This window comes from Leguminivora glycinivorella, chromosome 6 (genome assembly GCF_023078275.1).
Source record: "Leguminivora glycinivorella isolate SPB_JAAS2020 chromosome 6, LegGlyc_1.1, whole genome shotgun sequence".
NCBI classification, from domain to species: Eukaryota; Metazoa; Arthropoda; class Insecta; order Lepidoptera; family Tortricidae; genus Leguminivora; species Leguminivora glycinivorella.
The window spans coordinates 8,964,132-8,991,037 of NC_062976.1; the positions used below are offsets into that span (position 1 = coordinate 8,964,132).

The following is a 26,906-nucleotide window of genomic DNA, read 5'->3' on the forward strand; positions in this document are numbered from 1 at the left end:
TGTAGTTGTTTTTAAAAAATGCATATTTGCGCGTTTAAACTGGGCGTTTTGCAGCAGCAGTCCCTGGTTTCTGGGCCGAACGTTAGACGTTGGACGGAGCCAAGGTATCCACACAGGTCACGCGCCAAGGGTCGTCCCAGAAACCAAAGCAAAAGCGAGCAACCATCAGGCCGCTTTCCGTCTGCTGCTGACAAGCCGACAGGTTCGAGGGTTGTCGGTATGTTCGCTGTGCCGAGAGCCTTGCGGATTAAATCGTTAAGTGCAGCGTGTCACAAAATTCGGCCAGCACTAGACTGGCAGTGGAGTCCGTGGTGTCCTAATGCGTCGGCAGCAAGGGTGTGGTTGGCATGTCTTTAGCCCCAGTCTAAGACAATGGCAGTATATGATGAAGTAAGGCAGCCTCGGAAGGAGGTATGTTCTCCAAGTGTCGATCTTTTCTAGTAAAGAGGTTCTTCCGGCACTCATTCACTGCTGCGTAAGGACCCTTGATCTGAAACAATATGTGCATTGTCATTTTATTTAAACAGATTCTGCAACTATCAAATTACAACATTTTGGTGGATCACCTTCACTATTACACACTTACCTATCATACAAAATAATTACAAACTTTAGTAGAATCTGATTAGCCTATCTATGATATTGCTCCATCTCGTAATAGTTTGAAGCCTTGGGTGGCCATGTTTCTCCCTTGTTGATCGTTTCAAGCTGCGTTTATCGTACCTATCCCATACTATGTCTAATCTAGAAACGTTTTCTTTTGGCTTTGAAGCTTAGCCAGGCCACCCAAGGTGTCAAACTATTACAAGATGGAGCAATATCAGAGGCAAATCAGATTCTACTAAAGTTTGTAATAATTTTGTATGATACGTAACGTAAGTGGGTAATACTGAAGGTTACGTGATCCACCAAAAAGTTGTAATTTGATAGTTGTAGACTCTAAAATGATAATGCACATATTGTTTCAGACCAAGTCGTTGCGTAACGGTGAATGAGTGGTCGAAGTACCTACCTCTTTAGGTACCAGAAAAGATCGACAATTGGAGAACATACCTCCTTCAGAGGCTGCCTTGCATCTGCATATACTGCGCACAGTGTACCAGGGGCCCATTTCTCGAAGCTACAAGTTACAATTTTCAACTGGTTGTCAATGTCTAATATGACAAGTTGCAAAGAGACTTCCGCTTGTAACTTGTAACTTTCAGTTTTGAGAAATGGGACTCAGGGCGTTCTTGTTTGGAGTCAGGCGTTGGTGCCACACCAAAATTTGCCAAGTCCGTCTTCTTGGGGATGGAAGGAAGAATGAGACGAATGGGTAGTGTGGTACCCATTCGTCTCCTTCTTCCTTCCATCCCAGTCAGGCAACACTGAAGTGGCCAGTATATGCTTAGAAGTTACAAGATGTAAAAGTAAATCAGGTTGCAAACACCGGGGGTAGAGCCTTCTTTATGCAGTTCCATATGTACCCAGCTATGTCTCTGTGAAGGGAATGTATAGTATGAGTATGAGTAATCTGTCAATTAGGACACCACAGACTAAACTATAAGTGCTAACTTTTCAGTGTTGGATACTCTATGGCAGTTCCGACTCAATTATAATAAGCTCATTATAATTGACTTTAGTTAACTATAATAATTTCAAAAATAGAACTTCATACAATTTCTATACTAATTTGCGATATCTGGCAAATTTTCCTGCATCTGAAACACATTTTTTTTATCTGTCGCGTTATCGGCCAATCAGAGACGGTTATTACAAACAATTGGTTGCTAGGTAATTCGATGTTGATACAACGGTGAACGACTCTATTGACATTAATTTTAACTTGCATGAATGGTGATATTTCCGTCCATTGATGATGAAGATGATGACTCGTAGAAAAAGTATTGTATACAATAGTGATATAATTAAGCTTTTCACTCTCGTACCGTACTACACATGGTACTCGACTGAAAAGTTTTGTATTATATCACGATTGTATAAAATACTATTATATAAATTTCTTACAGGATTCACTACAATGAATAAATAACAGGTACAGTCGGTCTTTAGATCGTGTGGTCCGACCCGAGTGTTGCCGTTGTCGACACCGGAGTCAATAATAATGAATCTTTTTCTATTTATGCATTAACACACCTCTGACACTGGATATCAAATATATGAAAGAGGCGCGTTCCCCGCACACAGTCTAAGCTCGCATAGGTGAACGCGTACTATCCTTTGTGAATAGGCTTTAATATCATATTTTTATATTTATAGAAAAAGCAAACCGTTTGACATTTATGGTGACTTGAATTTGCAACTCACAGAATTTTTTTTTTTAATTTCATTTAACATTAAATGGTCATTTTAGTACCAAAACTAAATTCTACGTTATTTATTTACTCGAAAACGATACTAAACATGACCTAATAGCTAAACGGGTTCTAATAGAGTTTTTTTAAATAAAGGCATTTTAAAATTACGCTCGCGGCGTCCCGACGCCGCGCGGCTTAAAGGTTTTTTCTCTAAAACTTAACGTTAGTAAAGGTGGGTAAAAGTTATATTATTCATAATCTATATTAAATAGGCTTTCATATCATATTTTTTATTTGTAGAAAAAGCAAACAGTTTGACATTTATGATGACTTGAATTTGTAAATCATAGATGAAAATTTCAAACTTTTCATTTTTTTTTATTTTATTTACCATTAAATTATAATTTTAGTACCAAAAATGAATTCTACGTTATTGATTTACTCGAAAACGATACCAAACATGACCTATGAACTAAACGGGGTATGTTAGAATTTTTCAAAGCAAGCCGGGTGAAGCGGTACTTTGACCCCCCCTCCCGAGCCCCAGGGGGGAGGCTCCCGAAGGCTCCCGATCTTAATCGGCTTATTTTGATATAAGGAACAACTGTGCCAAGTTTCATGCTTTGGTCAAGAAAAAAAAGGTTTGGCCTCTTTTTGTCGATAAACGTCCCCACTAACGATATGTCTTTGATAATTAGAGAATTACCGCCTTACTCATAAACGTTTACTAAAGTTATGAAGCCGATAAAGTTCGTTTGTCCCTTGCCGACGTATTGGTGTGATAGAAAGGGACAAACGAACTTTATCGGCTTGATAACTTTAGTGAACGTTTATGAATAAGGCCTGATTTAGACGGCGTGCGAACTCGCATGCGATTTTAGTTACATTGCGGGCTGTGGCGGTTAAATACAGTCAGCATAGCTATCAAATATCGCAATGTAGTAAAACTCGTATGCGAGTTTTCGTACCGATTAAATAAGTCAGCGTCCCCACTTAGGCGTCGCGTGTCTCGCGGCGCGCAACGGACGTCTCCGCCACGCCGCCTGAATGTAATTCAAAAAACGTCTCCTCAGTACATTTTGTATAGGAAGGACGTAAGACGCGCCCGTTGCGCGCCGCAAGACATGCGTCTTATGAGTGTGGATGGTCCCTAAGGGTGTGAATATTTACCTATCGCCCTGCATGAGGTGTGAGCCGCATTTCGAGCACGCGAAGCACTTTATGTGGAAGACGTGGAGCGGCTGCTGCGGCGCGTTCGTTCGCATCACAAATTCGCTCGCGGGTATCGCCTGCCCGCACGCTGCGCACGCGCCGCCTGAACCGAACATTCTGGAACAAAACAAAATACGGGTTAGATTTATATATAACTAGCTTTTGCCCCGCGGCTCCGCTCGCGTTAAATTCGAAAATTGCGGAATGCTACATACAAACTTCCACCCCCTCCCCCTTTAAGAGAAGTGGGGAGTTAGAAAGAGACAAAAAGTAGCATATGTCACTCTTCAACTATCTCCACTTAAAAAATCACGTCAATTCTTCGCTCCGTTTCGCCGTGAAAGACAGACAAACAAACAGACACACACACTTTCCCATTTATAATATTAGTATGGATTAATAGAAAAATATAATATTATCAGATCAGAGAGCCTTATTTTTTCTGTTTAGCACCAGAGCACAACGGTTTTTCGTTCGTAAGATAGACTTTTCGTCTATTTGAAACATTATAAATGAGAGAAGAAAGGACGTACAGATGGTTAGACTAACTCGCCTGGCAGTATATCTAACTAGAGAAGTGTTTTTATGCTAATTCTATACTGCACGGTCTACAGTCAGAAGTCTCGGAAAATTGATTTTCGAAATAATATTATGCTTTTACTCCAAGCAGTAAGTACTTAAGTAACGGTGGAAGAAGAGTAAACGCATAATAAACGAACTTATGACCTTGATTACTAAAGTCTGCTCCATCAAGCAAAAACACCATAAACATAAGGTAAACTGGTTTTTATTGTTACGGTTGTTACACGCGTAACGCGCTGTGTCGAAGTGTGTGATTTAAAAATAAAACCAAAACAAATGTTTACAGGTACTGAACGAACAAACTGGATCTACCAAGAAGCACCGTGAAAGCGTTTGTAAATGAAATAAAAGTGTATGTTTTCGGTTAAAAGCCTTTAAAACACGTTAGCTAGGTTGTGTAGCTATTCAATTATCGATTCCATCAGCCGATTGAGTGAGATTCCGGTGGAGTGCGCCTATTTGTTTCTCTCGGGGTGAGTGTGGAGAGTACCTACCGTTGCTATTACTTACATGATGAACGGGTAAATTAAGAAATATACCGCGTGTGGATTCCAAACGGGCGAATAATATATCCAGTTATAGTATGTGATCATACGAATCGTATATGTAATCGTGTAATCATTTTGTTAAAAGTGTTATTAATTAAGAGTCATTTTTTTTAATCTGACCAAGATGCAATGTACGCCGTCCAACTTAATTTGACATGACATAAACGTCGTGTCGTAATGATGACGTTTAGGTATTAGGTACGCTAATTGATGTGGACGTAATACATAGCGTGCTGAATTATTTTATATGAAAAAAAATCTCGTCTATTAAAAAAAACCCATGTAGTTAGGCTCCTTAGGTCCGATACTAATCGTTATTAAGATATTCGCCCGTATGAAATACACACGCTGTATAATAGTAGATGGGCTATTAAATCTGGATAGATGTAGTATTAACAAAGATTACCTAGTTTGCTAAGATACACGTAATTTCACACTACCAATAAATATGTATTTTGTGGAATGGGTAATATCAATCGAATGATATTTTAATGGTTTTACTACAAGACAAAATGTAGGTAATTATGACAAAAATAAACATATCATAATACGACACTAAGACCCACTTGCACCAACCACTTAACTCAGTGGGCTGTCATCTGTCAAATTCCATATAAAATGGTGGGTTAACCCTCCATTTTCGTTGGTGCAAGTGACTCTAAGTAAATTATTGTTTGACAATTGTGTTTTGAAACTTTTCACGGCGCTAAGGTCACATAAAAGTACAAAGAAGTTTAATAGCTAGGGCATGAAAGTATGGCGTACCTACTTCCTTCATCAGTTCAGTTAAGGATGATTGCTATGCTAACTTAGGTAATTCGTATATCTAACTTTAGTGAAGTGTAATGTGCACTCCTAAACTAAAGTAAGAAATAAAAACAATGAAAAAGCAATTATGCCTGCATTGAAACGATTAAATTATCAATTAAGCCCTCTATTATGTTATTAAGAACTTAACATTGAACCGCTAAAGAAATGTATTACGCTATATATTAAAAGGTTATGTTCCGATCGTAACATGAATTTTATATGTTATTCATAGTAAAGGTACTCGTTAAAGTTTGATAGATGGATAATAAAGGGGAGAGGCGACCGCGTCGATAAATCAATCGTTATTGGATACTTTAGCCCCGTACACCTCATTTACGTGACAAGTCGCGCTTAAACATAAGTGACGAGTTTGACATTTCAAATGTTATTATCGAGTGAGTGATCATTTTGGTATGGAATGTTATTTTGACGACTAACCCTAACATCAATGCAACATTACTTTCAGGTCGGTACAGTTAAAATGAAATAAGTTTATTAAACTTAGCTATATGCCGGATATATAATATGCCGGAAACATCTTTCTTTATAAGGTTACGAAGTTACGATCAACATAGTTGGCACTTTGGTTGTCACAATTAATAGATACCGATGGTACCTACATAAATAATATAGCAAAAATATCAAACTTAATAGTAAAAGTCGTAAATATTTTTTTCAATTCGTACTGTGATAAAGATGCACCTACATAATTACATACACACGAGATATCATGTGGTCAAGCTTTACGGAAACTGCCTGTTCTTATTGCTGTGTAAAATATGATACTCTGAAATTATATTTTGTGTGAGCTATAATATTCAGACATCGCTGAAATATCATGACCATTGCCAACATTTACGCGAATTTACGTTGATTTCCCTCCGTTTCGAACGATACCGCCCACCCCCACTCGCTTCTCTAATGATCTCCTCGAGAGGTTTTAAATTATGTTCCTTACAACAATCTACACGTACACAACCGTGCGGCTCGAGACGTTCCCTTAATGAATAAAATAACATGTCAAGATACAGTCTTCATCTTAAATTAATGAGGATTCACGGTGACGTATTCAATTTTACACGTAACGAAGGCAAACAAACTTGGAGGCAGTGATGGGCATTATTCGATAATTCTTGATCTAAATGGTTATTAGATTAAAAAATAATTCACGACTTATTTGCGGACGGTTTATTCGTCGAATGAATTGCCATGAATATTTTTTTTATGTACTAGGTAAACATTACGTCATTTTGGTTCTTGAATCAATCTGCCCTCAAAATGTTCACATTAATATTCATTTAATCAAAAATACGTAAACGTTGCTATCTACACATATCAATTAGTTTGGTAGCTAGCAAATATGTATGAGCTTATACAATTGTCATTACAATAGTCTCGAAACATTTAGGTATTTTAGTTATTGTAAATAATTAAATTATTCGTGGCAATTCATTAGAGGATAATCTATTACCGGATAAATTCTTACACGAATAACTGGATGATAAACTATTAACGGATAAATTCTTACACGAATAATCATTCGTCATTCGCGAATAATTATTTCTCATTCGTTATTCGTCATTCGAATATTTTTTTCCCATCCCCATCTCTGTTTAGAGTGAGTGCGAGACTCGCACCAAACTTTTCCTTGAGGACCCGTTCGCGTCGTCGATCGCGCCACGGACCTAATTTATTAAACTCGTTAAACACACATTTGTTAATTAATATCGGTGTATGGGATACCTAAAAGTTTGGATTTGAAGATATGAGATCCTTTCATTACATATCATTTCCAAGTCCTGAACCCTTCTACAAGTTCCGAAAGTTGATTAAAGTAAGATTTACGGGTGGATAAATAAAACGAATGAGTGTGCCGGTGTGTAAATAAGTACATTAGTAAAGTTTTATAACGTATCTTATGCCTAATAAATACATACAAAGGTACAAGTAAAACATAAATAAAATACTAAATAAATGTCAAGTAAATAGTCTAGCGCGCTTTCTAGGAACCTGGACGAGGTAGCGTGTTCTACGCATATTATTAATTCAGATATTTTGCAATTGACACACCATGTTCCTATAATATTGTCTATAAATCAATGATGCCAGAATGCAGAAAATAAATATCTTCTACTTGATGCCTAACGCAGTAAATTGAATTTGTCTCATTTAAAACCCTGTCCCTTGCATGGCACCTCTCTCCTAGATATAAGTAACGTAACTATACCTAAACAATTTACACTTCGGCAGAATTGTTTTAATAGTCTGTAACAGACTTAAAGGCCCGTGATGATGACCTAAACAAAATCATTAGGTATATACTTACCTACCCTATTTTTTTAGAATTAATCAATCAGTCATGACCGGGACTAGATGGAAACCAGTACAAAATTGCACATCTTATAGCCTACACTTCGCCAATTCCTTTTACAATTGAGTAGTGCAACGTAGGGCACGGCGTTCATCAGACACAAATAGATACATGTTTGTCTTGGTTCGGTTTAATTAATTTCACCTTCATACGCCGATACTGTTTGCCAGAGCTACTTAATTGAAAACGCTCTTACCGGGGTAAATGAAACGAATGCTATTTGCCCCGAATGATTGAAGCGAATTTATCTTTTAAACTTTAAAATGTATCTTTAAACCTTTCGACCTTTAATTATTTGAAAACGGACGAAGGAGCGCAGGTAATTAAATTTTGATTACTTTCGGCCTTGTTATTGCGATTTATTAATATTTTGGCTGTAAATAACACCGGGCGAAGCTAATAGCCGTTGAAATAATTACTTACTAATTAATAGTGTCCGACAGAAATTTCCGAATAAAAACATGTTTCGGTTACGGTGAGAAAACAGACGAAACTTTCGGTCGTAACATATGACGTTGTATTTTAATTTCAATCGGAGTTCGCTCGGCTAACTTTGGATCGGAAGATGATATGATACCCTGTCCTCTTATTATTTTACGTTTTTATAAAAAAACATGGTTTATGTCTGACATGGAGTCCCACACCCACATCATTAGGTAGGTACCTAGTAAAATACCTTTTAAATAATCTGTAGGTAATTTAATTGTTGATATTTTTTTTTTAAATATTGGGGACACTTTACACAGATCAAATGAACCCCAAACTAAGCAAAGCTTGTACTATGGGTATGGGTGCTAAGCGACGATATACATATTTAAAAATATAAATACATACATAGAAAACATCCATGACTCAGGAACAAATATCTGTGCTCATCACACAAATAATGCCCTTACCGGCATTCGAACCCAGAACCGCGGCTTAGCAGGCAGGGTCACTAACCGATTAAGCCAGACCGGTCGTCATAAGCCTAAAAGATAAATATTACAATCAGTATTTTAATGGGTTTACAACAGTTTCGATGAAACAAAACTTGAGCTCAGTTTCAGTTTCGGCATTAAAATAAGTTTCGGTCAAACACTAATTACTAATTAACTATTAAATACGACAATTAAACGCCTACACCGATAAGTATCATTAGGATTTTAAAGTTGTATGTGTCCTATAGATTTTTATTGCAGTTATAAAGTTAACTACGAGCAAAGGAAGTTATTCAAGTTACCAGGTTAATGAAGTTCACACGTTTTATTGGCGATTAGATAATTATAGACACTTAAACGATTAGTGTCACCCGACCCGACATCTTGTGTTATAAACTCGCAAAGTACGGTCCACAAGTTCAAGGGGAAATGAAGTAGATATTTAATAATAATTACCTAAGTACTTATTTCTGATCATGTATAAAGGGTAGTATTGGCTTGAGTTTGGATGACATTTTGGTTAAGAATAAGGCGTTTAGATAAGTGCAATCAATCTTTAATGAAATAAGTACAACTTATCCTGATCACGCGTCAAGTTGTATTTTTAAATTAAATATAAATACAGCCAAAGTGCATAATACTTACTGAACTCGTATGTAATAAGCCTTCATTGAAAAACACTTAGCTCATTAACGGCTTAACTGTCAAGCAACAGTATCAGCCATCGCGCAGAAATCCTATTACAAACTTCACAAATCTCATAAGAGAAAATAAGCTTTTAACTAATATGGAAATTGCCTGGAAAAGTAGTAAGTAGCAGGGAGGGGGTGGTAGGGGGAGATGGGGCCCGGAGACGAATGGTCCCGAAGTCTCGATCAAATGCGTCCGAGGCGCGAACGGGATCCTTGGACTTGTTGCTTCCTATTTGTTTTCGAAGACGTTTAACGGGTAAGTGGGGTAAGTAACATTTTTTTAATTATTCTTTGTCCTTTCGTTTTGTGTAAGAGTTAAGGATATAAGCACTGAATTAGATTTTTAATAAAATTGTTGGTATGTGCTTCTTTTAAAAGATATTGTATTAGATACATCTGAATTGCGATTTATAATCTCATTCAACAATATTTCTACAGTAATAAATGCAATTGCAGTGTAAGAAATGCAGTTACATCTAGGTATAAAATAAATATTACTGCTATAATTAAAGTAGTATCTCGTAAGCAATATTAAGTAAGCGAAGAAAATTAATACGAATTCATCAGAGATAAATGGATCGAAAATACATTACAGTACCTTAAAAACAATCCAAAAATACTAGTATTAAAACTGAATATTTTAAAAGTAAAAAGTTTCATGTTCCACTCGATACACGACAATGGCCGCGTCGTTAGCAAGAAACTCGTTAGCGGCGACAAGCGACAATTCGCTAATGACACGTATGCACTGATTCGCGTCAAATGCTAACACGTCTTGAAATATGGAAAATGCTTGTTTATCTTAAATTATTTATGATATTATCCAGTTCTGCATTACTGGTTATAGTGGATATGTAACATTAATTCTTAGTTACTTGATCTGACCTGGGGTAAGGAGCAAAGTGAAAATGAATTGTTAAACTTATGTACAAGCTCAAATATACTAATATTTTAAATAAAAAAATACGAATAACACGTGCTGATTTATGTCTTGTAACATGTATGTGAAGCACGTCTTTTTATCTTTCATTGTTATTGTAAATTAATCACTTTTATAATAAAAGTTATTTTTATTATGGATATGCACCAATACAGTTTACATACGGAATCGTTAACTGGGGAAGTATGCACCAAATAGAATGGTTGTAAAGACGTTATTAATTAGACTGTGAAATACAGAGACAAATAAAAATTATGTCTCCATGGCGAATTTTTAAATTAATTAATTAGAGTACATACCTACTTTGTTTCGTTTTTGCGGCATATACTCAGTTACAGTACCTTATAATACAAGGTTTGTGGGCGTGCGTAGTCCCTATTTAGTAACATATTATACCAATTGCACGCTCTTGCTATTAGTTTACATTGTAAGAACCTCGTTAGTGAACGAGTGCCGGCAGCAACAATTCACGATCACATAAAAAAGCTAGCAATACAAAATACTAAAATATTAAAAGCTACTTTCAATGGTTACTTAAATGTAAGATAGGGACTTTAATACTTTTTTCCACTGTCTAGTGTGTAATGAAATGAACCGATGTATCCCTCAATTACTTCCTTTAAACTATTATAAGTCTGTGAATTTAAAAATCAATTTGATTTAAGCGACTTTAATACCAGAAATATGAAGGACTGACGGATATTAACCTGGAATATACCAAACACATTTCATTTACATGCATGCAACTGGCGTGACTCGTTTTTTGTGCAAACAAATATCGTATATCCCATTAGGGCCAGATGCGATGAAGCAGAAGGCAATATCTAAAAGTTTTTTTTTAAATTGGATCTAAGAAATATCTAGGGAATAAATATGTTTATTCGTATCAATTAACTGGTAATGAGTGAGAGTTAAGTGTCATGTACAGAAAGTAGAAAGCTTGCGCGATTTGATTTGATCATGTATGGCAGGTTCCTTGTATTAATTTTCACTTTATTGGAACATGCAATTTAAAAAGGGTGATATTCAATTTAAAAATATGTAAGTAAAAATTAGAAAACTAGTCTAAAATACGAAATTTTCTTAAAATAGTAGTCTAATCTAATGAATGTCTACGTAACCGAAAATATAAGCAAACCCACAATTTTTGAAGCCGCAAGCTATCGGCGCACACCCGTGCAATCTCGTATTCAAATTGACATAGTAAAACAACAGAGCCTCCGACTAAGTTCCGTAAACTCGTTGCAAACTTCCCTCTACACACTCTATCGGCGATTTTTAATTAAATCCCTTGCGAGCGGAGCGAAGTAACACCATCAATTCATTATCCTAAACTCGGCCCGATTGTTCGCTCGCTACTTACGCAAACTTTCATTTTAATCAAGCGTTTAATTAAAAATTATCCCAGAAAAACAAAATAAGCCAGTTAGGGCGGTATGAAAGTAATTAAGGCGCGTACGATGAGGCCGGCGACGCGGCGAGGTGAGCATCCTTAATGAAACGCCTTGTTCTGGTCTAGTGGTGCCGCGGCGCGCGGCGGGCAGGCGGCCGCTTAGCGAAACTATTACGAGGCGCAACACTGTGCGATCGCCGTGAGTTTTTCCACGTGGTGACAAGTAGCGTGAGACGCGGAACGAGTGGGCGGTGTAACATAAACAGCCATGTTTCATGTGGTTGACGTAGAAATTGCAGTGAGACCGGCTGAGTTCTTTATCATACTTTGATTATATCATTGACTTGAATGGTTTGATGGTTTTATTAGACGCATTACAATTTATTCAAGATCTCAAATTGCTTTTCTTTACCTGCGTAGGTATAACTAATATGTATAATAAATGTAGGTATATGTGGTTACTGTTATAAGACTACATTTTTTAATTTAAAAGTCAATATTTAGTAACAAACCTGCTTAAAAGAAGATACACTATTAAATTGGCATTATCATAAATATAGTCGTACCTACTAATAAAATATTAATCTTCAATAGAATAAAGCGGCACATTAGTAAGCGTCATAATTAAATTAAAACTCACCATCTTATACATAAGTATGATTCAGTAACTAATTCAGAAGCGCTGGTGAGCTCAAAGTTTTCCAATTAATGTTAATACCTATTAAATTGTGCTAAGAATTAATTATCTCAGAATTACGGTCCCTCTAATTTATTACTAAACTTTCACTTATCAATCTTTCAGAGTGGCTCGGAATTAAGGATTCTTGGGAGGATTCTTAATAAATTAAATTGGATAGTTTAATTAATGAGTGAGTAAATAAATTATTTATTAGATGGGAACATTTGTCAAAAGCCGCGCTCGCACGATGAGCTAATCGACTATCACCACTAATTGCCCGAGTCCCCCCCGGCCCGGCCCCGCGCGGCTCCCCCCCCTCCCGCCGCCGCCGCGGCCCCCAACTAATTAGATAAGTTTGCAACTCGACTATACTTCTGGTGCTCCGCTGCCGGTAAGCATCAATCTTTTTAATTAAACATTTTTGACACCGCACCGATTAGCCATCGAACCCATTTCTATGGTAATAGTATGACTAGTTTTAATTTAAATGCAAAACGAGGAGCGAACTGTACGCCGTAACTCCACTTTGGTAACGCGCAATACGATTTTTACCGTTCTTAATTAAGCGATAAAAGCGAATAAAATAAATATTGTGTTCCAAATGGTAATTTTTGGTATCAAAGAAACTGTTAGCATTTATTTATTGGTTACTGTATAATTGATTCATCAGTAAGCTCACAAGTTATGCTTTAATTATTTTATGTATAGCCGCAGAACCGGATTGTCGAGCCTTACTTAGTTCATTGGTTTTTATTTTTATTCGATTTATGTAGTTTACTGTCGACATAAATGCACTTGACTTGATACGTTCTCAGTGTAATTTGAGATTTATTTTTAATTTGAATAATATAAAGCATGGAAATTTAATACACACATTACCTACATTTATTTATTTACAACATCGATACATTTACCTAATGTTACAGTTACCTAATACGATAGTGTAGCAAATCTAGAAAAAATATGTACATTAAAGTAGGTTCCTAAAATTACAATAATTACTATGGAAGTTACGTTGATCATCGTCATCATCATCATATCAGTCTACTGATGAACACAAGCTTCCCCCAGAGATCCAACGACCTATCCTGCCCCGCTTTTATCCATGGTCTCCCTTCATCCTTAACCAGATCGACAGACCATTTCATCTTTACGTGCTCATTAGGATACTCATTTAAAATCAGTTTAAATGAATAGGTACTTTAAGAGTCCCGTCGTTTAACCCATCATGGTAATTCTTATTGTCAAGTACAGCGTTATTAACGCGCCTATAGACATCAATTTACCATACTCGCGCCATCTATCCTTAAAAGTATCCATTAAAGATCAGCAGTGGCCAATAAATCTGGAATTACAATGGCACATTGTCCGTCCTGATTAAATAAATAGGTGGCTGTCGCTCGCGCAGATCTTGATAAGATCTGTGTTGTTGTAATAGCAGGTCAAGTGTATCGTGTCAGGAATACAACAAAACCAGCTAAAGAAGATAGAGCGATCTATTCTCTGTATGTCCTAGTCCAATTTCATTCCTAAAATTTTACTACGTCGGTGGCAAACAAGCATACGGTCCGGGTGATGGAAAGCGGTCACCGTAACCTATGGACGCCTGCAACTCAAGGAGTGTCACATGCGGGTTGCCAACCCATTAGAAATTAAATTTTTAAACTTGATACATTTTTTTTAGACAATTAGATGTATTTTAATCATAGCTACGCTCCTACGTTTGTTCTTAATCGTATATTATAGCTTTTGCCCGCGACTTCGCTCGCGTTAACTTCGAAAATTGCGCAGTCTTCCATACAAACTCCCACCCCCATTTTAGGAAAATGGGGGGTTAGAAAGAGACAAAAAGTAGCCTATGTCAATCTCCGTCCCTTCAACTATCTCCACTTAAAAAATCACGTCAATTCTTCGCTCCGTTTTGCCGTGAGAGACGGACAAACAAACAGACACACACACACACTTTGCCATTTGTATGGATCAGTATCCAACAGTTTGAAGGGCCCTTAGTCACATGCACGATAAGTTGATAAGAAACTTTTAGAGACTTTATATCAGCCAATATCATTGGTAGGATGTAGACGACCGGTCTGGCTCAGTAGGTAGTGACCCTGCCTGCTGAGCCGCGGTCCCAGGTTCGAATCCCGGTAAGGGCATTTATTTGTGTGAGCACAGATATTTGTTCCTGAGTCATGGATGTTTTCTATGTATATAAGTATGTATTTATCTATTTAAGTATGTATATCGTCGCTTAGCACCCATAGTACAAGCTTTGCTTAGTTTGGGGCTAAGTTGATCTGTGTAAGGTGTCCCCCAATATTTATTTATTTATTATTATTTATTTATAAAAAAAAAAAAAAAAAAAAGAAAAAAGATGTATGTGGGTCATACTATGCTGGCATACTTGTACAATCTGTGCAGTAAGCACTAGGAATGTCAGTGTCAGTACTCGAGCCGCGTGTAAGCGAAACCCATCTCTGGGCACATTAACATAAAGTTTTAATGTTCCCGTAAAATGCCAAGTCTAATAGGTGTTGCTTATTCGCACCAACTCGACATAATTACGACTTTATTACAACCCATTAGGGCTACAAGTTGAATATGTTTTGGTAATGCATGTTGAATTTGTGGAATAGTCATGTTCATTACTACACTAGTAAAACAATTTGGCTATTTCTAATTAAGGTAAATGTTCCAATGTCTGTCACTCGACTTCAATAATTGACAATTTGACATAAGGTACAGCGGGACAAATTTCGACTGGGGGGCAATTGTAACTGATCCATTTTTTCCATTATTACACTATGATGTTCAGTTCTACATGTATCCACTGAACACGCCGGACCATAACCTGTGGACGTCCATACCATATATAAAACGTGGAAAAAATGGACCACTTACATTTGCCCCACAGTCGAGATTTGCCCCATAGTCGAGATTTGCACCACTGTACCTTACCGTTTATTATCTTCATATTTATTTAAACTTTATAACCAAAGAAACCTACTAATGGCGGACTTAATGCCAAAAGGCATTCTCTACCAGTCAACCATTAGATTAAACAGAGACATAATATATTGGTGACCAACAGAGACAATAGTACATTACGATACAAGTGCGTAAAAAAGGAAGTTCGAAACAAAATACAATTTAAAGTGGTAATAAATAACGCACCCTCAGTTTTATTAAAGTAAATAATCTGGATGAACGTGTAGTCGTATACCTGGTATATTCTACAATATGTTGGTATTACCTATTGATGATGATGATGATTGGTATTACCAACATATTGTAGAATATCCAGAATATCTCTACAATTAGTGGACCGATTTTCATATAACATGGCTAAGAAGTTCTACAATACAGCCAATAAGGATAAAAAGCATCATGTTTATCCAGTCCCGATAATGATCTACAACAAAATCTACTTAACCACAAGATTTCATTTTTCAACTTTAGAAAATTGCCGGCCGATATCTGTAGGCTATTCCCCTTTACCTACATTAATGAGGTTGTAAACAACAGTCTGATTAAACTCCTTAATCGCAACACTCAAACCTTTTAAAACAAAACCTCGCAATCTGAGAGCGACCACCGCGTAAATAGGTGCTATTTCAAACACTTGCAAAGTCAAACACTCGAGCACACCAGAACCGATGGTATGGTCGCGCGATAAACGATAAAACATCAGGCCGTCCCTGTCGCACTTACAAATAGTGCGAAAGGGACGACCTGATGTTGTATCATTTATCGCTCGACTATGCTTGCCTGCCAGGTAAAGCGTATTCGGCTTTGTATGCAACTATGTAAATGTAGGTTTGAACCAAATTTCTATAATCCGGAGTCCCAGACCCGAATAATATTGAAGTAATTAATAACCTGACCACACAATTAATTTTTTTAAAAAACCCCCGACCGCGACATAGTGGACCGATTTTCATGAAACATGGCTAAGGACACTCCCGACAGCTATCAGACAAAAAAAAACGAAATCAAAATCGGTTCATCCGTTCCAGAGCTACGATGCTACAGACAGACACAAACAGACAGACAGACAGACAAACAGACAAACAGACAAACAGACAAACAGACAAACAGACAAACAGACAGACAGACATACACACAGACAGACACGTCCAACTTAACTTTTAATGGGAAATTAAATCAACTCTTTGTTTTTTCCACTGACAAAGTGGGCTAAAAATGTGCGTCTGAATATAATTTACTTTTTAGGGTTCCGTAGTCAACTAGGAACCCTTATAGTTTCGCCATGTCTGTCTGTCCGTCCGTCCGTCCGTCCGTCCGTCCGCGGATAATCTCAGTAACCGTAAGCACTAGAAAGCTGAAATTTGGTACCAATATGTACATTAATCACGCCAACAAAGTGCAAAAATAAAAAATGGAAAAAAATGTTTTATTAGGGTATCCCCCTACATGTAAAGTGGGGGCTGATATTTTTTTTCATTCCAACCCCAACGTGTGATATATTGTTGGATAGGTATTTAAAAATGAATAAGGGTTTACTAAGATCGTTTTTTGATAATATTAATATTTTCGGAAATAATTGCTCCTAAAGGAAAAAAAAGTGCGTCCCCCCCCCTCTAACTTTTGAACCATATGTTTAAAAAATATGAAAAAAATCACAAAAGTAGAACTTTATAAATACTTTCTAGGAAAATTACTTTGAACTTGATAGGTTCAGTAGTTTTTGAGAAATATACGGAAAACTACGGAACCCTACACTGAGCGTGGCCCGACACGCTCTTGGCCGTTTTTTAAATACTAGATTGACTAGTTTCCTATAAGTACTTAAAATAAAATATTTTATACAGTGCACGAAATAAAGCATCATATAATTAGAAGAAAAATATGGACAGTAGTTATGTTGAAACATAATCTTATACTTTTAAACGAGCAATTCTTGTATATTTATTTATTTATTTATTTATATATTTATTTACACTGACGATCTCGGAAACCGCTCTAACGATTTCGCTGAAATTTGTTATGTGGGGGTTTTTGGGGGTGAAAAATCGGTCTAACTTATCCTTAGGTCCCGGAAAACGCGAATTTTCGAGTTTTCATGTGTTTTTCTTCGCGCGCCATCTCGTGTGCAGTAGTTGTACTGTTAAGACAGAATTCTTTCGGTCGATGTAAGTACTATTTATTGCAAACACTAGATGGCGACACAGGTCAAGGCTAAAACGAATAGAAAAATACACTATTTGAGTTTTTGTGGCGAAATGCGCGCCATCTCGTGTGGAGTAGTTGTGTTGTTAAGGCTGAGAATTCTTTCGCTCGATGTAGGTACTATTCATTTTTGAACTAGATGGCGACACATGTCAAGGATACGAAACAGAACCGAGCGAAGCTCGGTCGCCCAGATATTTTCTATTTAATAAGTCATACAATAAATGAATTGACCGTGCATCACTCCTCAGTATTTCATAGTAATTCCAAATTAGCAAATCGTTTTGACAGTTCTTAAAAAGAAGCTGATTTGACTAGTAGGAAACAAGCCTATCTAATATGCCAACATTCCTATTACTCTGGTTGTATTCCGCTACGTTTGACTAGCAATCAGAATACCGAGCCAGTTATATCGGAGAGGCGATCTCGGCTCATTACCTCGGCCCCCTAATTAGGCACTCTTCCGATCCAATCCGAAACCTGTAGCGATTGTTTCCTAATTCCTTTATTTCCGATATTGCGTTTTTACTGTTATTATACATTTTTGGTTTCACAGTTTTGCGGCAATGTAAATTAAGTGTTAAACGTTATATGATTTACAACAAGTAGGTATCTAACTCTTACACAAATTTTTATATTATAATAGAAATTTATTCGAAGTTTTACCGAGGATCACTACAGTATGGAATTCAGGAATGCAGTAGGGCGTATGTAGCACCTCTGGTGCTGCGGGAGCTTATAGGCTACGGCTACTGCTTACCACCAAGCGGGCCGTATGCTTGGGTGAGGTAATACAAAAATTGAATGTTAACACAATCTGAGTAGCAAACAACATATCAAATTGTCAATTTTAAAAGCCATATAATACTAGTACATGTTACGAAATATTTTATAGAAATTTACAAGCCTTGATTGAGATTAATACAATACAATATTATATCACACACATATGCGTCTCTATTATTTGTTTTTATTTTTGTTACTATCTGTACACATGTACGAAATAATAGACTGAATATTGAATGTAATCAAAAAATCAAAACCCACAAAAGCTTTCATCCCGTGAGAAGCCGCAAAAAACGTTAAAATACTCAAAATCCCAATTAATCGATTCGTTGCGGGAGAAAAATTAAATTGGCTCTCATTTCCTGTACGGGTACGGTGGGCCACGCACCTGCATGCATCCGGCAATTAGGGACTTTACCCCAAACGCGGCATAACGAACACTGAGGCGAAGCATTCTATGCAACTACTGGCGAGCTTTGCTAAAACCTTAGTGCATTGGATTTCACATAGATAATTAGAAAAAGAAAAACTGTTGAAATGTTTGCAAAATGGTTGAATTCATGGTTTTATTTTTGCATTGTTATTGACTTAATTAGGTTGAATGCAGGTTGAAATAATAATAATTTTAGACAATGCGAAACTATTCGACCTTGTCATGAAAAGCTATATTCTTTAATTGCCTTATTTTATTAGTTTATATTATTTTCTTTTATAATAAATGGAAAAACTGAGCAGGAAAGCGGACCTTGGCGCTAGGCCGGGAAAACGCTAGGTTGAAGAAGAAGATAATAACAAATGTAATATTTTTATGAATATTTGTATCTATAAAATATTTATTTTTATTTAACTGTAAATCGTAAATAGGATTTTTACTGCAACCAAGCGACAGTGCAATTAATTTTATAAAATAATATTACATTCGTTGGAAACGAGGCACGCACAATCATGCGGCCGGCAATTAAGGCATTTACCCTAAATATGGTTGTAACGAATGATATGCCCCCCGTCGCGTCGTTGATATAGCATGCAGCACAGACTGAGTTAAAAGGTTAAAGGGTTAAATAATACCAACATTATCGTAATTAAATTGATTTTAATTTTAGAACAAAACGGGACTTAATCGCGTAAACACTTACATTTATATTAGGCCCGACGTTTCGAACATCACATTATGTTCGTGGTCACGGGTAGACTGGCGAGGAATGGCATCAACATCTTCTAGCCGCGCGAGTTTCTCGAACTACCCGCACTTGTTCTTGATTATTCACTTTTGCGCTAGGGTTGTCACTTTGCCTACACACAACACTCACGACATCAGCCGGTGTGTCCCTCGGTGTTTTTTCACGCTTACATTTGCTAATCACTGGATTCCACGAAGAAGAAATTCCCTGTCCCTCATTTTGGTTGAAATTTCGATGCTTCCTAATTTCAATCGCTTCACGTACTTTTCTGCTGTAGAACAGACGTTCCGTTGATAGAATTTTGGGACTATGGAGCTCGATCCAGTGGTTTGGTCCCGACTGTAGCAGATGTTCAGCTACCGCAGACAGAACAGGGCGCGTGACTTGTGTGACCCGAAATTTCTTGAGAGTGAGTTGTCACACGTTCAGGGGGTTCTTAGAAAGAATGGGTACAGATTACACAGTAGACAGCCTAGACGAAAGCCGAGGGGGAAGCATCCAGATGTTCCAAGGCGACCAGCTTTTATGCCCTACGTCAGAGGTGTGACGGACAAGGTCGGGACGGTACTAGGGAAGTATTCTATACGTACCGTGTACTTACCGATGTCCAAAGTGTCAGGGCAACTTAGGTCAGCAAAGGATGTTATCCCGTATCAGACACCAGGTGTGTACAAGATAGATTGCAGCTGTGGTAGTTCCTATATTGGAGAAACCAAACGCACAATAGCGGTAAGGGTCAAGGGAGCATATCGCGGCTGTCAAAAACCGCCAAATTAATAAGTCTGCGGTAGCTGAACATCTGCTACAGTCGGGAACAAACCACTGGATCGAGCTCCATAGTCCCAAAATTCTATCAACGGAACGTCTGTTCTACAGCAGAAAAGTACGTGAAGCGATTGAAATTAGGAAGCATCGAAATTTCAACCAAAATGAGGGACAGGGAATTTCTTCTTCGTGGAATCCAGTGATTAGCAAATGTAAGCGTGAAAAAACACCGAGGGACACACCGGCTGATGTCGTGAGTGTTGTGTGTAGGCAAAGTGACAACCCTAGCGCAAAAGTGAATAATCAAGGACAAGTGCGGGTAGTTCGAGAAACTCGCGCGGCTAGAAGATGTTGATGCAATTCCTCGCCAGTCTACCCGTGACCACGAACATAATGTGATGTTCGAAACGTCGGGCCTAATATAAATGTAAGTGTTTACGCGATTAAGTCCCGTTTTGTTCTAAAATTATGAGTGCAAATCGTGTTAGTCTAAATCAATATAAATTGATTTTCTTTTTATAAATCAAAAATAGCTTCCGACTTCGTTTTACAAATTAATCAGTTAAATGAATATTATTGTTTTTTTTGTAAAAAAACCGGCCAAGAGCGTGTCGGGCCACGCTCAGTGTAGGGTTCCGTAGTTTTTCGTATTTTTCTCAAAAACTACTGAACCTATCAAGTTCAAAACAATTTTCCTAGAAAGTCTTTATAAAGTTCTACTTTTGTGATTTTTTTCATATTTTTTAAACATATGGTTCAAAAGTTAGAGGGGGGGGACGCACTTTTTTTCCTTTAGGAGCAATTATTTCCGAAAATATCAATATTACCAAAAAACGATCTTAGTAAACCCTTATTCATTTTTAAATACCTATCCAACAATATATCACACGTTGGGGTTGGAATGAAAAAAAATATCAGCCCCCACTTTACATGTAGGGGGGTACCCTAACAAAACATTTTTTTCCATTTTTTATCCGCGGACGGAGGGACGGACGGACGGACGGACGGACGGACGGACGGACGGACGGACGGACAGACAGACATGGCGAAACTATAAGGGTTCCTAGTTGACTACGGAACCCTAAAAAAGATCTCTAACTAGCGATACGGCTGCTTGTTGTTTATTATGATAACCTGTCTTTATTTGTTGTTTTTTTTTTGCATGTAAATACAAATTTTGAGGATATGCGGATTTGTTTTGTACTGATATTGTGATTTTGGTTTGTAATTATTAGGTACCTATATCCACTCTGTAAAATATGGTTTTGTAAAAAAGTAGATATGTGAAAATAGACCAACCAGGCGTTACCTTCAACACTTTAATAAAGGATATTGGATACCGCTGAAATGCAACGTCCAATTGTTCAGGTTGCAACACTGAAACTGTTATATGTACCTACTACATACAACGTTATATAATTATTCGATTACTAAGTCTAAAACTTTAGACAATTTTAGGCATGGCTAAATAAATTAGGCAGTCTTACTTAGTATCAAGTAAAACTTCATTCTATAAGTTAAATTGTGCTATACCAAATACTTACGTTGATGTTCGACTTTTTTATCAGAATCTCTGTAGAATTTTTATTAGGAAAGGGCATTATAATTGACGAATGACGGGTTCTTCTGTAACGGAAAACCACACTTTGTTTTCGGTAATGAGCTCATGCCTAATACGTATAACTTCCACGAGAACCATACTAATTAAACCTAATTGAAGATCATACTTTACTGGCTAGTTTAAATACTTATACGCATGGGCAAGTATCAAGAATAACAGCCCGCAACTTCCAACGAAAAAGGAGTCAAGTCTGTAAGAATCGGGAATAAAGTTTGCCTTTGTTGCCCCGTCGACCCACTATCGCCTTCGATTGGCGTAATCTATGAAGCTGATCACGTGATGCCTTTCAACTCTGCGCCGGCGACGATGCACAAAAGGGAGTTTTTTCCCCTAATAGAGGAGCCGACATCATTAACGTATCGGCCAGGGCATGTTCCAATCGCGTATTGAACGTAAGCGAATCAAGCTCACCGCTCAACCAATCTTATTAAGACCTCCAGATCTTAGGAATCTACGCGTGATCTGAACGTGTTTATACTGGTGGTGTAGATGTTTTGATGTAGGTAAGCGATGAGAATAGTCGGCCAGGTTCGGCCGCGCAGTTATTCGCTAATGTGACAACACAGAGAAAGCCCGCCACAAATGAGGGACCATCTTTTTGGGTTAGGGCCTCTGTGCACTGGGGACCAGGTTGTGTTGCGTCAAAGGGTTTAATTGGGGAAAAATCCGGAAATAAAACCTTGACTGACACAGGTACATACTAATAAAATACGGTGCAGATATTTTTAAAATTTCAAGTCTGATGAAGATCTACCGACTAGTAAATGAGTTGATTAAGTTTAAAACAAAATCATCATTGATCATTCTCTTGTCCTCTTCCCATTATTTGGGGTTGGCGCAGCAGATTTTCCTCCTCCATTCCTCTCTATCAGCCGTCATTTCCATACTAACAGCTTTCACAAGTTTAAAACAAAATATTAGTAAATTTCCTAAAAACTTTCATTTTAGATTTAACGATCTGTAGATTAAGTTGTAAACACATTATATGCATTGAATAGCTCTATTTATAAGCAAATAAGAGGCTTTTACTAGCTTATTTCATAATCTCCATCAGATCGCCGTGCGTGCATCTTTCCACACCTCACGCCCGCATGATGGATGCACAACTCCTAACGAGACGTACTAAAACCGATTATATCTCAGGCGTGACAAAAGTGACAAGTGAACATCACCTTATCTTAGCCCATTAAACGGACTATTGTCTCATTATCGGCGTGACGAGCGGCAGTGTGCCGCGGCCCTTAGCGGGGGTGTATTCTAATCGAGCGTTAGCGTGGCTCGTTTTTGCACTAACGAACAGGTTGCGTTAAGGCGACGTCGACGCCGAATAACGAGTCAGACGGGGAATTTTGCCTCATTAAAAGTTGCGACCTGAGGAGGAGGCAATTTGGAGGCCCGCGACTTCGCCCGCTACTTATTAACAACCTGACTTTACACTCACTTGTCACCGAGCGGACGTAGTGCGGAGACTGCGGAGCGTCCTGTCCCTCCCACCTGCCTTCGAATTAGTAAACAAAAGTCTTTACGAGCGGCTTTACGATGCCCGCGATATTTCGGTCTCGCGCACTCTTTTACGACATAATGAATTTGTTGATGAACTATCAGAAAGTTTGGAAATAGACGCGTCTGGTGACCGCGGCCTGCCGCATTGTTTCCACCGTGGAACACATTATGGCAACGATACAGATTACAGATATAGCCCGACATTTACGACCGGAAAAACGGACTCACTGTTTATGAATATGGTTTTATCTTGCGAGATAAGAAAAAAACGGTACATAAATCTGACGGCTAATAAATGTATATTTCAGTAGCCGAGTTGTGATAGCGCCAGGCTAAACAACCCGTTTGCCGCATTAATGAGTTGATTGACAATTTATGTTACTAAATACCTGTAATTTAGATTCAAATTAAGCTCGTTAAAGATAAATTACAGCGCTCCCGTAATAATTAAGCCATCTTCAATAAGTTAAGCGCAAATTTACATATCGGCACTAACTCACTTCTATTATTAATAAGTCGTACTAAGTTGGAGTGCAGAAACACGCTTCTCATAGTTATGGCGAGGTTAACACATGAGGTTAATTAAGATCAGAAGCGTGACCTCCCGTATACCTCTAACTACGCGCCGACAGCGCTCCACTTTATGGAGGGCTTCCCCTATTACCGCGAACTAATTAAAATTTATGTTTCGCTAATTTGACGTATTAAACCGTCATCGAACAATAAAAGCGACAAACAAAAATCACAAACGGAATACACAACAAGGAATTAACAGTTGTCAGCAGAGATCCCGATCGCAGTTTTCGCATTTTCAACAATATTTTCAGTTCGCATATGACAACTGGGATCCGCGTCGGTTCTAACCAAATCTCGGCCAGCAAACATTATTAAAAATTCCTTTGACAGCGGCGGCTATCGAATAATGATTTGTGTACGTCACGCCGGCTTCCGCTGTCATACTTGCGCCAAATTTTCACCCGGACTCTTTTTTTTTACCAGCCAGCCGGACGCCAGGAGCTGCGTTTATTTATTAACAAAATTCGTCCGTCTAACTCGTCTCGTTCGCATTGGAACTCGACCACTATAAACCATTGTGTACTGAGTGCGATAGGGTTTGGAATGTGTTGCAACCCGAGCAGGTTGTTGGGACATTTCGGCGCGCGATTGGGTCGTTTACGGGCTGCATAGGCGCGGCGCTGCCCGTGCGCTCCACCCATATCAATTTCGAATAGGTTTCCTATTCGGCCGGGAGATTGCGTTTTGATCGTTTTGTGTGTAAAACTGTTGCCCTAAATTAAACGCTTTAATAATAGAATAGAAAATAAAACCAGCCATTCGATTGTTGACAGTAGCATCGATATGCGAATTTGAAATGACATTGTACGGTTTGAAACGGTATTTGTTTAGCTAGTGAGTCGTAGTCGGTAAACATTCAAATGTCGATGCTACCTGCCCTATTTAATATTAAAGTGTCTGTGTACTAGAACCAACATATGAGTACCTACCCGTTACAAACTTTGAGTAAGCGTACCTAAGTCAATTTTATAAATTGTACACGTACTTACAGATATAATTTAATCACTAGTGCGCAACATATGCAAAATTCAATAATAAGTCGTAGAATTTGTATAAACATCCCACTGAGCCCAAGACATCAAAGCCATACACATAATATAATGAGCCCGTATGCATCATTATACTATAGTATTATAAAGCACGTTTAAACTAATGGTCTAATCATGTATGGGTGATAAAAGTAGATTCAATTAACCGAGCGCCTTCATCTCGCCTCGTGTCTGCGGGGACGCGGACTCATACTATGGCTTTGGTCTCGGGAGCGGTGTGGTATGTAACTAGACGATTTTGTGCCCCTTTATAAGATAGAGTGCAGATAAAGATTTGGAACTTATGAAAATTATAAAAAAAACTGGTTCTCGGATTTTTTTGGAAAGTCATAGGAACTTAAAGAAACTTTTATTTTTGAAATTAAAGTATTTCGGTCCGCTATGTCCGTATACAAAAACGAGAACAGGTATCCGAAATTTTTAATGTGAAATCATGAAAAGTGAATTATGATTTAGATGTCTGTTGATGAAGCAGTTGCCTGTCTAAATCAAAACAACAAATAAATAAAGTTTCGCAATATAAAAAAAAATGTTATGCATTATTTTGTGCCTAAAATTACGATTACAATTTATTGATACAAAAAAAACTGTCAGCAAAGCACATTGCACAATTTGAAACAACTATTTTTAATACGTAACCTTGCTAAAGTAACAAAGGCCTGCAACGTGTGACATTTTCGAACAGGAGCGCTAAAAGCTAATCAACGCGATCGCGCCGCCGGTCAATTCCATCAATCATGGCGCGACGCCTCACTTCATCGTCTCCGAATTAAAAACGAAAAATCGATGGCTTGGCTACATTTCATAGATTTTTCGGGAAAATGTAGTGTAACGGTCATAATGTGTATTGTTGTTGTTGTCATATTATATCCTACCGACTGCGCCATGTAATATTTGGTATTTAGAATTAACAACAATCATGTCTGGTTTGGTCTAAGAATGATTTAATCCATCTGTCAAACCATAGACACTAAATATGAAAATCAAAGACAAAGTAAACATATTCTACAGATCTGAAAAGCTTTTTGTTTAATAATTAACTCAGAGATCGGAAATACTCGACCATAGACCGAGCGTTTAAACGTTCAAAAGTTGCCAACGCCAATTCTTCAAAAATATTCTTCTAAAAGCACTTCCTTGATCCGAGCAAAAAGAAGGAAAGTCGCTAGGTTTTTTAGAAAGCTAATTTAACTTGCTCTAAAATAAAACCCTACTCTTGCAACACCTGTATTCCCTCAAATTACCTCGATAAGAATTAAGAGACAACTATATCTTCCAGAGTATATGCGCTCTAAAATAAAACCCTACTGCTGCAACACGTTACCTGTATTTAATCCGGGCGCCCAACATAATTAATATCGTCTGTCTCACGAGCTAACGACGCCGTCACCACTATTCATTTTTTGCCAACAAGACACCAGGCTCCCATGAGCGCTAAGAACAAGAGACAAACGCTATGTCTTCCAGAGTATACGCGCTCTAAAATAAAACCCTACTGCTGCAACACCTGTAATACCTGTATTCCCTCAACTTACCTCCGGGCGCCCAACACGTTAATTAATATCGTCTGTCTCACGAGCTAACGACGCCGTCACGAGTACATTATTTAGCCACCTGATTAGTTCTCGTCTCGGTCGACTCTAATTAGCGAGCGGGCTAAATTTGATTTGCGACTGCACTATCGCTAATTGGAAGTAGTTTGTAATTGACGATTGCCCGCATTGATGTGGTCGGTACTTCGGTAGCTGGGTTGGGTAGTATAAGCGTTTTCAAACTGTGTGTATATGTGTG

General features: G+C 37.8%; 1 protein-coding gene across 3 annotated transcripts in view; it reads right to left on the bottom strand.

The window, feature by feature from the left end:
• The window catches only part of LOC125226885 (LIM domain transcription factor LMO4), a 311,552-nt gene that overhangs the window by 64,519 nt on the left and 220,127 nt on the right, over positions 1-26,906 (bottom strand). For all 3 annotated transcript variants that reach the window (XM_048131045.1, XM_048131044.1, XM_048131046.1), the window contains exon 3: positions 3,468-3,626. In XM_048131045.1, the coding sequence (XP_047987002.1) occupies positions 3,468-3,626 (159 nt within the window). The remainder of the gene's footprint in view (positions 1-3,467; positions 3,627-26,906) is intronic.